Source organism: Plectropomus leopardus, chromosome 7, assembly GCF_008729295.1.
Source record: "Plectropomus leopardus isolate mb chromosome 7, YSFRI_Pleo_2.0, whole genome shotgun sequence".
NCBI classification, from domain to species: domain Eukaryota; kingdom Metazoa; phylum Chordata; class Actinopteri; order Perciformes; family Serranidae; genus Plectropomus; species Plectropomus leopardus.
In genome coordinates, this window is record NC_056469.1 from 33,388,215 (window position 1) to 33,404,166 (window position 15,952).

Sequence of the window (15,952 nt, forward strand, 5' to 3'; positions counted from 1 at the left end):
GCGTAACCAGTAAGAAGACTTCTGTTACTGTTTGAATCTTGTGTTGCAATACTTAAAAAATGAATGAATCCATGCTGTGCTGGGTGTGCATGCATGAACCACACAGAACTTTTTTGAGAGCTAGCAGAGACTCAAGTAAACATTACTTCTTGGGAATATGGAGGATGTGTTTGTCTCTGCAAGCTGAACATTCCACTTCACAGTTTGCCTCCAGCAGCCAGCTCTGAGCCTGATTGATAATACTGCAGATATAAGTCAGTTCACTGGTCTTACATTACTGGGTTGCAGGGCCGCTGCTGGCCATATGGGTGCCCTGAGCGCAATTGCAACAGCAGGGTTTCCATTAATGCTCTACTTGCACAAATTGAAATTGAATGTGAAGTGAATTAAAAATATGCCTCATTTATCGCAAAAAAAGTTTTAAGGCTCACATCTTGTGGTATACCAGGTGATAAGAAAAAATGTGTGTCTAAGTCCTTTTCAAGGTCACATGATGCTATGGCTATGTGCGTGTCAGTAAGAACTGGCTCCCTCATTATGAGCTACAAGAGGTGTCAATGCATCGCATAACTTTGAGAAAGTTTTTAATCAACAATTCCTCTGTGAAATTGTTGACTACCAGCTCCCAGAAATCCCTCATATGTGGCCGCTCCCACGCATAAGGGGCTCGCCTTTCCATTATGGCTCTATAACACGCCTACATCACCTTGGATTGGAAAGAATGATGACTAGTGCGGTGGCTGCAATAGCAATAAAGCTGCTAATGTTTTGAACGTCCATCGCCATGGTTAATGGGATGTTATCACCAGAGGAGAACTTCACTTAGTGGAAACGCAGTCATCTTGCAAGTGTGTTTTATCAACATTTTTGAAAATATTGCTAAAATTTTGTGCAGTTGTATAATGGAAACCTACCTTATGAAAGTATCGAACTAATTATAGAACACACATAAACATATGTGTATTGTCAAAACAGAGTGAAAATTATATTTTCATAATCAGTGTTATCATTATTGTTGAAATCAATACACGTAAAAAAATAATTAGAAAATTAGAGCTCTCCAATTAGTTGCACATAACAGAATTAAAGTCACACAACTTTGCAAACTCTGCGAAGACAGAACAGAACGCCTGAGGGATGATGTTTTTCTGTGGGCTAACCCAGAAGCTAAAGTCACCCTAGTTCTCTAGCGAAGAAGCCTTTCTATGGTTTTTGCATAGGATTTTGTGTAATTGCAGGAAATAAGGTCTGTGGTAAACAAACTTCATACTTACGCGTTTTGTTCAGCAACATATTCTTCACAAATGATTCAGGATTTTGAAACAGAAAGTTTCAGTATATTGCTATGTAATAATGTCGAAATGTAATGTATCAGTGGTTTGCAAAAACGAACCAACCTTTACTGTGGCGGTTGGGTCAGGCAGACGGTGTTTCCCCTGAAATCTGTCTCCACTGGTAGATAAAATAAGAAAATATTGCACTTTGGGTGACCTGACCCTTGAACACAATACAAGCAGTTTGATTTGTCATGCTTGGATTACCTCATCGCGTCAAGAGAAATGACATCTGGAAACAATACCAAATGAAAATGGTTTGATTTGTTTTCTGGCCGTGGCTGTAAAATCTATTTCTGTGTCTGTGTCTGTGCCAGTGCAACCACTGAGAAGACTGACAGGTGAACGTCTGCATTGGATGTGTGTTTGTTTGTGTGCACAAGAGAGACTGCCCTTGTTTGCGTGCGTGTGTATGTGTGTGTGTGTATGCTCCTGATAACTGCAGAAGAATAGAAATCAATTGAAAAGAAAGGAGGATTTATATTTTATGGCTCCTTGCTTAATTCCAGCCAAAGAATCTGCACAGAGTGGGCGAGATATTACAGAGAGCTGCACATTAGGTAGAAATGTGTTGTGGAGCCGTGAGCTTGCAGAGCGAGATTGAGACTCGGGGTCTTCGATAAAAGCATCTCTTTGTTCTTGAGTAAAAAAGCTCAGGAATTGATTGACTTGTGCAACACGCTGATTTCACCTCTGGAGGATCTCAAGGGCCGAAAGTGAGATCCATCTTCTCATCTCAGTCTCAGAAAGTAAGACAATAGGCATATTTAACAAAATGTGAAATGTACCCAGATGGCAAAAATCGTTGGCAGAAATGTGGCAGAAAGTGCAGCAAAGGTCCAATTGATGTAATGCTTCCTCACCTGAGTACTGAAGCTCTTTCAGATTTAAATACTTGAATGTCTGTGCTGATGTGTATGCTGCTCCTATATTTTTATTTCTTGTTCTCAAGTTTTTTAGATCTGGTCTTAGTCTGGTCGCTTTAAACATGAAGTTTTAGATAAACATGCGATTTTAACAAATATATTTTGTTAGTTTTCTTTTGCACTGGTGTTGGTTTGGATAACATCATTTTGTCTTTTTATTCATGCAAATACATAAAAAATGACAAATGAACTGAATCTTGAATCTTGAATCTTGAAGTCTGTCATTCGCCATTCATCCAGTGGTTGTTGTGTTTCCTGCTAAGAGAGGACGCTGTTCATGATTGCAGGATTTTATGGCAAGGACAGCAAAGAGTTACATTTGAGTGTCATGTTGCAAATGGAATTTTAATTTTTTGTACATACATTTGTGTTTTATTGCTTTTTTTAAAAAAAAATTCTTGAAGTCAGTGCACCCTCAGCATGAATGTGCAACTCTGCTTAAGACGGGTTTATATTTCTGCATTGAATCTATGCAGCAGTGTAGATCTGTACCCCATGCTGTAGCATGGCATGCTTTCGTTGACTTTTATCTCAAATTTGAGAAGCAAATAAATTGTGAAAACAAGAAATTCCCCATAATACAGTAAGCATGTTGTACTTTGGGGGAAAATGTGTCAAGCAAAAGACACTGTCAACATTGTGAGTTATAGCAGGTACAGGCCGTATCACTTGAGAACGTTGCCGAACAGAACCGGTCATGTGCCCATGAAATACTGCTGGATTCCGTCAGTTTGAAATGCTGCCAATAACAGTATGAGGAGTGCAAGGACGTCTGTAGGACGGGTGGGAGGGATGTTTGATGGGTCAAATAAACCAGGACTTTGATGCAGGAGTCTGATGTTCACTTCCTCCCTGATCCTAACCATCCATGCCAGCATGGGCTTTTGTTGACGTACCTGCTTTGCCATGTGCTGTTGTTGCCTAAACATAACCATGTGCACCATCATCCCATCATATGCATTTGTTGAAAAAATGTTCACGTAAGGAGCAGATGCAGAAGGAAACCGAAAACGTAATATTTAGACACGAAAGTCCACTGACAAAGCTGCAATATGTGGCGGCTTTGGACGAGAACATGGTGAAATTGGTTGCAAAGCTCAGCGCTGTTACTGGGAGCCTGGTTGAATCAGTCAAACTTTCCAACACTTAATAAGAACTTAAAACTTTGGCATAGAAACATCACTGCAAGTCGTGTTCAGAGGTGTAACTGCAGAGTGACGCAGACACAACACAGCACAAGAAGAAAAGCTCACAAACGCGCAAGCCACTTGAAAACTGTGAAAACAAAAGCAAGATCCATAAAACAGTGAGTATAGCTTAACCTGTGTGTCAGAGAATCTGTTCAGATTAGACATTTGGGGAGCAATTAAACGATAGCTGTGAAGTGTTTTTGGAGAACGTAATCAGTCTGAAAATTCATCCTTGACAAACCAACAGTATGTAATCAGCGTGGAAGTGGAACAGACTTCAGCACTTGACTCGATGCTTATAGTTCACTTCATCATGAAATGAAGAGGAATATCAGCAGTCTCTGAATCCTCCTCAGATGGATATAAATGGATATTTCGGCTGTAAAACATTCATCATTCTGAGAGAGCGGCTTTTTCTTTTCAGTCCCATCATGCAGTGCTGCCTGCAGGCTGGCATTACATCATATCTCTGATTATCGGAGCAGACAGGTTTGACACCCATTGGTGCTGATTGGTGGAGTTGATTGCAGGCTCTAAATTCATGAAACACCATTGATCGGGGAGGAAGACGCTTCAGCCAAACAACTGTAACAACCCTCCAAAAAAACTGGGCTCAGCAGAAGGTTTCAGCAACAACCAGCAGACAGTGGATATATGATGCATGTCAGAGGATTTCAAGTACAGAGAGGCTGTGCATCCTTTTAGATATTCCTGTCAATACACTAAATACTGGCCAGCAGATGGTGATGCAATCTGCTTGTGTTGACAGGAACCTCGACTGAGTGTCAACCATTTTGTGATCTGGAGTGTGAGTGCAGATTTTCACAATATTCTGCTTGGATTCAAGTCTGCATATCACACAACATGCAACTCCTATTCTTTTAAACAACTTTAATGCAAAAAAAATGTAAATTAACCAAATATTGGACAAATTATTATTTACCTATGTGAGGTGTTGTTAGGGTCAGGATTTTGATTAAATCCAAATTATTTTCATGATTTCTGAGAGGATTTTTGTTCAGTATTCCAGATGTATTTCTAGATACTGGACAGGACAACGCCCAAAAACTAGCCAGAAATTAAGTTTAAAAAAAAAAAAGAAAAAGAAAAAACAAAGAAGCAGCAACAATAAAAACAAGAACTGATCCCCCAAAAATACTGAAATAAAAAACAAAAACAAAAAAAACCCCAACAACAACAACAAAATGTTTTTTGGAACATGATTTTAAATAAATATTTATAATAATTATGAATGTAATTTTCTGGACATTTTTTACTAGTTTTTTTTTTAATTTCCCTTTGAAAAAAAGGTAGGTCTTTTCTTTTTCTTCCTAAATTAATGTAATTTAAAGGTAAATTAGAGGATTCAATAAAATAAACACAAAAAACCTTTTCTCTATACTTATATTTTATTAATTTTCACCGCACATGTTCAGGGAAACACATGTCAATATGGATTTGTTACATGAATATCTATTGCACTATAGATATCTGATTTTTTTAAAAATACATGTTATGAGATGGCATTCGACTGGCATGGCACCAATATAAATCTCTTTTTTTAATAATAGAGTTTGGCATGTTACTTTCAAAATTAGATATATCAAGACACAGAATTGTGGGCACACATCATGTACAGTACTTGACACTCAAAAACCCCAGAGCAAACAAAACAGCCACCCGCCTCTCTCTCTGTCGATTGGTTTACAGCAGATAGCGTGATCCATTAAATTGGTTTCCTGAAGGCAAATCAAGAGCTTGCTTTGAAGGAGATTAGCTTTTATCGGACGGGCTGACGATGACGGATGTGAGTGAGTGATAACTGAATTTTGATAAAGCAGCTGTGTGGATATCCATATCAAAGCAAGGACTTGAACACATAGGAGATTTGTAGACGGTGAGCGTTGGTAAATGCTTTAAATGCTATAAATCTTAATTCCACGCATTTGCTGGAAGAGTGTTGATATTAAAGGAAAGCCTTGTGGGTTTGAGGATGATGAGGGGGTAAAGTGCTGAATGATGAAAGCTTGAGTCCACCTGCCGGAGGAGCAGAGAGGAAATACAATCAGCTCTGCACAGCAACAACTGTCTGAGCACATTTTACACTCTGTGGCACGAGATCAGCCCTCCTGCTGAGGAAACACACCTACTGTATGCCCTAAATCGATACTTTAACACAGACTCTCTGCTCTTTCATCTGCACAATGAATACATATAAATTTTGAATGCATTCAAAATTAATCAGAGAGACTGTCACCTCTGTCCTTAAGGTCGGGTTATGTTTGGGCAACTAAAAAGTATTTATTTAAACTATGACTGTGATCTTTTCCAGACCAGCTGCCAGAAATATATGGCGGCGTTGTACATTTCTTCAATCCACATATACGTAACATTCATAGGTATCATATAACATTTCTATAAGGACTTAATTTATTAGCTGACTTTTTCATCGAGAAGTGGAGGGGATGGTGGATGGTGTGTCACAAGGCGGATTTCCATTAACCCTCAAACTGCAGAAATTTAAATTGCGAATAGAAAATATGGCTGATGGAAATACATCAATTGCGAAAAAGCCCCCATTTATCGCAAAAAAAGTTTTCAAGCTCCCATGAAGTGGTATTTCAGGCAATTTGAAAAAAGCTATATTCTGCAAAACTGCAATGGAAACACTTTTTTGGCTTTTCTAGGTCACATGATGCTATGGCTACGCGTTGGTCGGTAGGAACTGGCTCCCTCATGATGCAGCAGGAGCTACAATAGCTGTTATTGCATCACATAACTCTTCAAAAGTTGAGGGCATCATCTGGAAGTTTTGAATCCACAATTTCTCTGTGAAATCGTGGACTATCACCTCCCAGAAATCCCTTATATGTGGCCACTCCCACGTGTAAGGGGCTCGCCTTTCCACTTGTATAACTCACCTATGTGGCCTTAGATTGTAAATAATGAAATAAACCTGAAAATGTTTTGAACATCCATGGCCAAGCTTCCCTTTATGTTATTGTGAGATGAGAAGTCGCATAACATCACTCAGTGGAAAGCGGTCATCTCGCAGATGTGTTTGAAATTTTGAAAATAACGCTTACATTTTGTGCAAAACTGTAATGGAAACTAGCCCAACCTGCACAAAAGTATGTTGAATGATGGTACACATATGCACAGTATGTGATTTTGGACGCAGCACAGGAGTGTTTGCCTGACTGGCCCCTCCTCTCATATTGGTTGGTGATATCAGCTTTCTGATCACAGCGAAACAATCACAGCATTATAGATATATAGCATAAAGGAGGTTATAGTTGTGTATGTTAAGTTAACGTTTAGCCAAAGGTCTCTGTCTTACGAGCCTCGACTAAATGTTTACCAGCACTTAACCCGTGGCTGGTGTTCTCCACACTGGCGGCGACACAAAGACAGTATGCATGTTTGACCTGCACACAAAGTATGTGTATGTGGGTTTGACCGACACACGCTCAGGAGTTTACGATTACGCCAAGTGAGGAGCGAAAGGACTCTGTCGGTGAACATAAGAAGGAGGATGAGTTGGCTCAACATAGCTTTGTTGCATCATGTTTTCTTTACTTGGCACAGTCAGTCGCCCGCGTCAGTGCAATGAAGATAGCGAGCAGATCCCCCAGCAGCAACACACAACCGGGCTGAGTGAGAAACGCGACAGCACCTCGACATTTCCACAGCCGAGAACACGCTCGCCGCTCATATCCCTGACGGTGTAAAATAAATTCTTTAATATGGTGCATGACGAGCCGGCTCTATTGTCTTATTAGCTATTAATGACATCTCTGCCACTGTGGAAGGCAGATTTATGTAACACTACTGAATGATAATTCTCAAAGCTCTGGAGAACATGCTAATCCACTGCATAATTCATCACAGCACAAGCCTCCTTTTCCAGTCAGCTGATCAGTATTCAGAAGGTTTGGCTTTACTTTTTTTGGCATTTCAAGACTGTTGAACTGCAGCTACAGTCACGCAACTCTCATTTCACATTCAGCTTAAAACTGCCCTCTTAGTCTTCATAAAGTTTGTTATTAGAGACGAGTTTATGGGATGATGCTGCGGACTGCTCTCGGTTGTGGCTGCTGCTGCACATCAGCGGAGCATCATGCTGGAATCTGTCAAGCTTTTTGTTTCACAGCATCGAGATCTGACAAAAAAAAAAAAAAATTCTTGCCTAATTGCACTGATGTCCCTGGGGAAAGAGGCAAAGCAGTCAATGGTTACATATCAAATTCAGACTATGGCAGAAGAACCCAAACGATCAGGACAAAATGTCACGTACAGAGGCAGCAATGGTAGAAATCAGCAGCTGCGGAGCAATAAAATACAGAACACACTTCACAGATCTAAATACAAGCCTTTTTTTTTTTTTTTTCCTCCAAGCAAACTATAAAATGCAAGCCTAATATGCAGTTTCCGTTTAGCTTCATTTGCCCTCATGAGTATGTAAGTGTGTGTTTATTGAAATTGCTATAGCGCAACACCTTGTTCACATCTTTACGCATTGTCGGGTTGACAGAAATTGGGTGTCATTTGCAGCAGATTAGCTCTTGTTGTCGCTCTCCGCTCTGTTTCCTAAAAACTGACGGACTCTCGGGATTTTGCACTGCTGCAGACGTACCCAGAATAAGCAAAAAGGTCACTGCTATTTCACATGACTTGCAACCACCGTCTCTCCACAACAAAACTAGATCCAGATTTCAAAACTTTCAGGTCAATTGAGGTGAATTTAATTTGTGTTTTGCTCCTAACTGCAATATATTAAGTGACTTCTCTTCCAAAGGAGCTGTAGTCGATGTTGTGTTTTACACATCCTGTAAGAGCGAGTGTTTTGTTTCCGATGCTCTGGGGAGGAGGAAAGACGATGGCATGTAAAAAGGAAAAACAGCGGACAAAGCTGTGAACAAGGCGTAATAACGATGTCTGATACCATCTGATAAAAAGATGCAAGAAACTGCCTCGTCTGAGGAGGAGGTGCTGAGACACAGTGATGTTCGAGAATGAGCTCTTGCCCATCCGCCTACTTCCTGTCAAAAAGCTGACACTTCCTCCCAGCGATGTTGTCAGACTCAGCTGCACTAATTATAGCGCCAAGTCCGACCGAGGCTGCAGTATTCTGCCTCGACTGCAAAATTGTGCTTAGGAGTTTATGTCCCAGAAGTGTTAAGGCTTTTGAAATCTCAATACCAGACATTTTTCTAAGTACTAATGAGCTATACCAATGAAGTTTATCGAGATGAATGATTAGATGAGGAGCGGTATTAAAGGTTTATATATTCACAAATAAGCACAGTCAAGTCAATTTGAAAATAAGTAGAGAAATGGTAAAAAGAATTGGCCTGGTATTGGTGTTTTTTTGCCCAACTCATACGATATGTTTTGAGTCAGAGAGGAAAAGTTCGCAAAGCACCTAAAGATGGTTGAATTGAGTTCGAGACATCAACTCATGGATTCCTGTTAACTTTAATCTGATTGTTAATGAATGTATTTTCCAGTTCTGGTCTTGTTAAGACAGGTGTAGCTGCAGGTATTTCGCTTTATGCAAAAAATACAGAATTTAATCGTCTAGACTCACTAAAAATTGATTTGGAAAAAAAGGTTTCATCATCCAACCCAACCACGTCCTTCGATGCTCTGCGAACCTCACCTCCTAACAGAGGCTCCTTGTCGCTCTGTCATTGGGAGCCAGTAAGGATGAGGGGTTAGCATTAGCGGTAGCTGCGGTTAATGGAGCCACAGGGTAGCCATGGCGAGCAGGAGCGATGGCCCCAAGATGGAGGCCAGGGAGGCGGCCAGGAGCCTGCCGTCGTTCCTCAGCCTGAAGGAGATCACTTCAACCTTGAACCCGTCCTCGGTGGCCATACAGCGGAACACGCCATCCCTCAGAGGCGTGTCAACAACCGGCCCCAGGACGCAGAAGTCCCCAGAGAAGATGCAGGGATAGTTCTTGACACAGTTGTCTTTCTCCCAGCGGTAGGTGGCGTGGAAAGAGTGCACTGGGCAAGGGAGGAAGATGGTGGTGTTGGACTGCACCAACACCTCTTTAGGGGAAGTGCGACGCTGCTTCAGAGCTGAAGGGACAAAGAAATAAAAAAAAATTCGGCATGGCAAGGCAATTATTATATGATTAGAAAACACATGTCATGCACAGAAGTAGATTCAAGGTGCTGAGAGAAGAAGGACAACATAATACCAAAGAACAGCTCAACTCAAAGTTAAAACAATAGAATTAAAAAGAGATATATGGAACAGTAAAAGCAAAAATAATTTAAAAGACTTGCAATAAAATAATGATACTAAGGCCTTTAGATTAAAAAAAATGTTTAGTTAAAAGTGCTTCACTATAAAAGGTCTTTATAGATAGATAAAACTTGTCACTGTATCCATAGGCAGGATACAGTGGCATCAGTGACACAACTGGAAATAAATGCATGGTTCACATCAGATCTCTTAAGGAGATAGCCGTCCCTGCAGAGGGGGGTATTTTGTCATGATTAGTTGAGGTTAGAACTGGGTTTTGAGCTTTGAAAACAGGGCAAGCCATGATGTAAAAAAAGAAACCCTCCCTGTGGGTTTTTGGACTCTGCTCAATTATATGATAATCATCTTTTTACTGTAGCTGCTCAGAAAGGTTCCTATTTTGGTTTAATTAAGATACACAGAGAGAGTGGGAGAGAGCAGATAAGGGCTCACCAGCAGCTTCCCCACAAACCGAGGAGTTTGAATGGTCCAGATTCTGAATGAGTGTCCTGTTGGAAAATAATAGAGACGACAAATTAGCGGCATTAAATCGTTTCACAAATGGCTCATGAGCCTCCACATCAACCCACTGTTAGAAGCAAATTAAAACATGCAGAAACAAATCATTCAACAATGTCAGGGGGGAGAAGGAGGCAGGAGTCAGGGGCTCATTACGGCACATGATTGATTTTCATATTCTCCCTTAAAATTGGAAATGCACAAGATCCATTAAAGCCGAAGCCATTTACTAACACAGTGAAACACAGTGTTCGCTCTGCATGCATTTCTGATGATCTCCAAGTTGTTCTTTGAACTGCATTTTAACCCTTTGAATCCTGGAGCAATGTCACTTTTCTTGTGCTGCTTTCAGAGGCCGATCACAAGTATTTAAACCTTTGAACCATGAGCAAATTGGTGCATTTTATTTTCAGAAACACAGGAAAAACGAATGAGTAACTACTTCACAAATAGCAAGGAATTTAAAAAAAAAAAAAAAAACTAGGGAAAAATGTCTAGGGAAAAAAATAGGGAAAAACCATAATTTATAATTATCATTATTCATTTTTTCATTGCCTTGTTCCCATGTTTTTGGAGGAAATGCAGCCAATTTCCTCAGGTTCCAAAGGGTTAAGTGTATTCAATCACCTCATGGCCACAGTTAGAACATGGTCAATCTTAAACTGCAGATCTCAGATCAGGCTGAACTGATTCAGATTTTTTTTTCCTCCTCTCCTCACATGTAAAAACAGCCAACAGCTCTGCAGCAGTGACATCATATCTAATCCTACCCAGTGGTGACGTTGTATCCAGGTGGGATAGCGATGCACTTCCTCCTGGCCCGATCCCAACCGCAGTATGGATCCCTGGAAAGGATGCACTCCCTGCACGTGTCGCCATAGCGACCGCAGTCTGCCAGTGGCAGTCGCTGGACCTCCATCGCTGTACCGACATACAGGTGTCCCTTTGGAGGAAGAAATTACTCAGTATTACTGGAATAAATCTTCTAGTGCATTTTTATTATTCAGAACTGCACACTTTTACGAGAATAATTACGAGTAGTCACTGTATCTTCATATTTATTGTAGCTGAAACAGCTATCAAACCAACATGAAAAAAAACCCAACTAGAACCCAATATGAGGAATTTCTATTATCCTTGATATTTAATATTTCATCAGTGATAATATTATCCCAAATGAATGATTTAACAGCCTCATCCATTAAATAAAACATTATTCTTTTCTTACTTTCAGATTTGTTCATACACCAATTCTTTTTGTTTAAAACATCAAGTGTCACGGTAAAATCACAGTAGTAGTACATTATGGCGATGCTGCAGCGACTATCACGCTACCTTAACATCGCAGAGAGCACTGAATCCTGATTAAACACCACTAATTAATAGTCATACTTCATTTATTTGGTAGTGTGAGCTTGCCCTGTGAGACCATCCTGATGACGTAAACTCAACATTCTGTTTCGCTCTCTGTATCAGTGTGAACCTGCTGCCGCCTGGCCTTGTGTCCAGAAATTAAAATCCAATCTGGGCCAATCAGGGATTTGTGCAGTCGTTCAACACGTAAGCAGCCAATCAGGGACTGCATTGCAGCTGATGACGTAAAATGCTTGAAGTCTCGCGGCTCCTGAAGCAACAAGTGCTAACTCTAAAATTAGCACAGCAATAAGTGACGTTACTGCAGAAATAGAGTCTATAACAGCAATTAAACAAGGACAAGAGGATGCAGTTTAGTTTTTGGAGGAAAAGACGTTTTTGTTGTTTCTCTGACTAAATTTTGCAAAAGCATGATTTATCAGCTGGCTCTGTTGGTGATGAAGATCGACTGTTACTGTCCAACTCCCAACATCTGTGCGTTGTAGCTTATGTCAAGATTGGCTGAATAATTTGTCTGTCAAGACAAGTATTCTGGCACACCGATAGTGTTTGGGGCGTCAGAGAGTCCAGACTGATACAGAGAGAGAAACACAATGTTGAGCTCACATCATCAGGATTACCAGGCTATATGACACACCCTGAAACCACAGTTTACCGTTATTCCTCCTACCTTTGGAGAGTCGATGGCCATGTTTAGAACGGGGCCCTCGTTGTGAAACAGAGAGTATTGAGATATGATGAAGACTTCCTCGCTGGTGTGAAGAACTTTGAGAACTTTGCCTTGGTCTGTAAGAGTAAAGAAGAAGACAGATTATGAGTGGGGTGCAGGGGTGGATCACAGATTTGCAGTTTTTAAACTCATCAAGTGCTCTCACACATAGAAAAGAAATCATCTGAGCTGTTTGTTAGAATATGTGAATTTTGGTGTCCTCTCTCTTTGCTGGAGTTAAGGCCCTTGTTGTCTGGTCCAAAATGTTTTATAAATACATGAATTTGACTTGGACAGCTTCCACTTTTAAGATAAGCTCCAAGGCCAAAGGCAAAGTGGTAGACTGGAGATTCAGAGACTTTTTTGAGCAGGCGTGTATGAAGCAGAGCCGCTCTGGAGAGAGAGAAATACTGTAACGGTACTTGTTTAACCTCAACCTTGGATGGAGCCAAAATCATTCTAGAAAGTAAACTACTGGCTGCAGTGATCCAATAGGGGAAGAGTGATACACAAACTGCTGATGGGAGGTTGAAGTTAAGAGTTTGAACTCTGTACAAGTTGTTGAATACATTTAGCTGCAATAAAAGAAAAAACTTTGGGATTTTGGATCAATCAAGTTTTGTTCCTGACTGAAATGATGGAGCATTCAATGTTCAGAAACTCTTAGTCCTGTCTTCAGCTGGGATCTTTTCGAAGCAGCTAAAGATGAATGATTAGACACTCTGAACTGATGGAAAAGTGATTTTTCATAAACTAAATTGAATCATTTGTAAAAACTAACTGATCCCACAGTGAAATCAACTTTCAGCCTGCGGGCCAAATCTGCCCCTAGATAGGTTGCTGTGTGGCCCCAGGTATTTTATAATTCACAATAAAAATAAAGTGATTCACACGTGGAATTGTTATTGTACTTTTCGTATATAAGGTCCCAGGGTGCATAAAACAGCATCAAAATAGAGCTTGTTTATCAAAAAAAGCGCCAATTTCCTGCACCCCTTCACTGAGGTCCAAACAAAGTCCCTAATGTACTAGAAATGTCCTGATATCCTAGAAATGTCATAAAATCCGAGAAACACCCAAAACAAAACCTAAAATCCTAGAAATGTCCCCAAAATCCGAAAATTGTGCTAAAACTCTAGAAAGATCCTAAAATCCTAGAAACATCCAAAAATGTCATAAAGTCCTCGAAGCATCCTAAAACTATAGAAATGTCCTAAAATTCATAAAAGGTCCTGAAATTCCAGAAATGTCCTGAAATCCTTGAAACATCAAACAAAATAAAAAATAAAATTCATAGAATTGTCCTAAAACCCCAAAATCTTCCTTAAATCTGAGAAACGTCCTGGAATCTTACAAACATCCTAAAATCCTAGAAATGCCCTTAAATCGTTGAAATGTACCCAAATCCATGAACTGCCCTCATAAGATTCTAGAAATGTCCTACAATCCTACACACGTATTGGGCTGTTGAAACTGTCTCCTGGCTTTTAATCATTTTGCAGAAGTGCCCCCCCAAACAAATGCACTTTTAGTATCCGTTTCTTTTAGTATGAAGTGATTACAAACAAAGCATTCAAATAACTTAACAAGACCTCCAGCGGCATCAGGAGATACAGGCCAACTGTATGTTAACTGGTTTGCGCTTGTTTAATAAATGTATGTTGATGCATAGATGCACCACTGGAGCACATAATCTACAGACGTGACGCGCACCTTAATGTGCTTCCCGTTTTGTTGGGGCCCTGTGTCAAAATCTAGCCTGGAGACCCTCATTATCAGAGCTTCATGCTTACATGTTGCTAATATCTAAATTGATTCATGTTAAATCAGACCTGAGGGCAGATAGTGTTTCATTATAGGAAAACTGTGAAGCACAGAGTGTGGAGAGGAGACACCGGGAGGCTCGTCAGCTGATTGAGTTCACCTGGACCCTGAGGCTATAAGAGCTGCTCAGGTGTTCACTCTTCCTGCAGCTTACATCCACTCTGCCTGCCCTGTGTGCACTCTCCTTGTTTAATTATCTGAGCAAGTCTGCGACATGTAGAAACAGGCTGAAATTTCTCACTAATTGAACATTGTGCTTATAAATTACAGCAGTAGTGTTCCTCCTTCATCAGTTCTATTCAAGACTCGTGTTCCTGTGGCTGCTGCAGTAAAAGATGTGTGTGCGTTTGCTGTGTCAAAAACCTGCTTCACAAATGGTGGTAAACAGAACGGGCAGAAAGGTCTTCACAGCTGACAGATACCCACCAATTAAGAGCTGCTGCATGAACACAACACTTTTGTTTTTGCTCTCATTTTTTTGCAGGTTTGAGTTAAAGCCATGAGACTCTTTTATGCTCTAGTAGATATATATATATATATATATATATATATATATATATATATATATACACTCAACTTTATTGTCAATAAATTCAATGAATAAATTAGTATGATTTATCACTGAAATAAGTGTAAGCTCAGCTAGCATATTTTGGTTCTTAATGTTGAATGGTACAAGGCACCATCTCAGTCAGCATTTAACTTTACAGGAACATTATTTGAAAAGATAAACATCCTTCTTTGAACATTAGATAAATGCTTTCTTTAAAACATTATTGCAACTTTTAGGTAAGATTAGCCAATGTTGTGGGAACGTTCCCTGCTAGCTGGGAGTCCAGCTTTACTCTCCTGTACTCGTTTTGTTTTTGAAGCTGAGTGAAAGAATTGAGTCTTTGCATGTGCCAGGAATGACAGCGTACTTGTGTTTGTGTTTTCAACATGGAAGAATAGTTTTCAGTTCTGCACACATGAACATACGGCAGTGCGTCTGTGTGAATATTTGCTCCAACTGTCATTCGGAGCAAATAAGTTTGCCTCATGAACTCAGTTTCCTGTTTTCAGCAAAAATCTCGTGAGCAGACTCGCAGACCTGCTGGAAGATGCCGCGCCTTCATTCAAATATGCACTGTCGGTCGATAGTGCTGTCTTGCATGCAGCTTGATTTCAAAAATGGAGGAGTCATTCCTGCAGCTGAGAGCCATCACTCCATTTGTGCAATAAGGCATTACAGCAGCAGACAGCTGAGTGCAGCATCACTCTCACAGACTGTTTACAGGCTCTACTTCTTCATGGCCTCGTGCCTTTTTGGTGCATATTGTTTTAGTGGAGTGAAAGCCAGAGAAAATGTTCTCCCACAGTCACTTACTATTTGCATTTCCTTACTCATCGCATACTTCCTCTCCAAATAATGACTCGACAGCTTTAAAGGCTCCCTACAGAAAGATGTTGGGACTTGTTTAGTCTTTTGTCACGTCTGAGATTATTTTACCTCCCCAACTGTGAAAATGCGATTACAGTGATACCTTTTTATCTTACATCTTCATTTCCTGTGTGCTCCCTCCTTCCATGAGGCACTTTCTCATTTGTAATTAGGCAGGCAGCTCCTCGCTGTCACTTAGACTGCTTTTGTCCTCAAACTGTCTTGTCTCTTTTTCATAAACTTCAAATCTTCTTTTTTTCCTCTCTGTAGTCAAAGATAACTTTCCCAATTTCATCCAGTTTATTCTCCTATGATTCTTTAATCCTGTCTACAGCTATTTTCAGCTCTTTTATCACAACAGTGTATCAGTACAAAGATAGCAGCAAGACATTTGGAGGGGA

At 40.2% G+C, this 15,952-nt stretch overlaps 1 protein-coding gene across 1 annotated transcript in view; it reads right to left on the minus strand.

Annotated features, from left to right (window-relative positions):
• Positions 1–6,307: 6,307 nt before the first annotated feature.
• si:ch211-113g11.6 (uncharacterized protein LOC559008 homolog) overlaps positions 6,308–15,952 on the minus strand; it is a 51,432-nt gene continuing 41,787 nt past the window's right edge. Inside the window, exons 11-14 of the mRNA XM_042490821.1 lie at positions 12,269–12,384; positions 10,995–11,167; positions 10,159–10,214; positions 6,308–9,536 (exon numbers count right to left, since the gene is read on the minus strand). Of these exons, the coding sequence (XP_042346755.1) occupies positions 9,190–9,536; positions 10,159–10,214; positions 10,995–11,167; positions 12,269–12,384 (692 nt within the window). The 3' untranslated portion in view covers positions 6,308–9,189. The remainder of the gene's footprint in view (positions 9,537–10,158; positions 10,215–10,994; positions 11,168–12,268; positions 12,385–15,952) is intronic.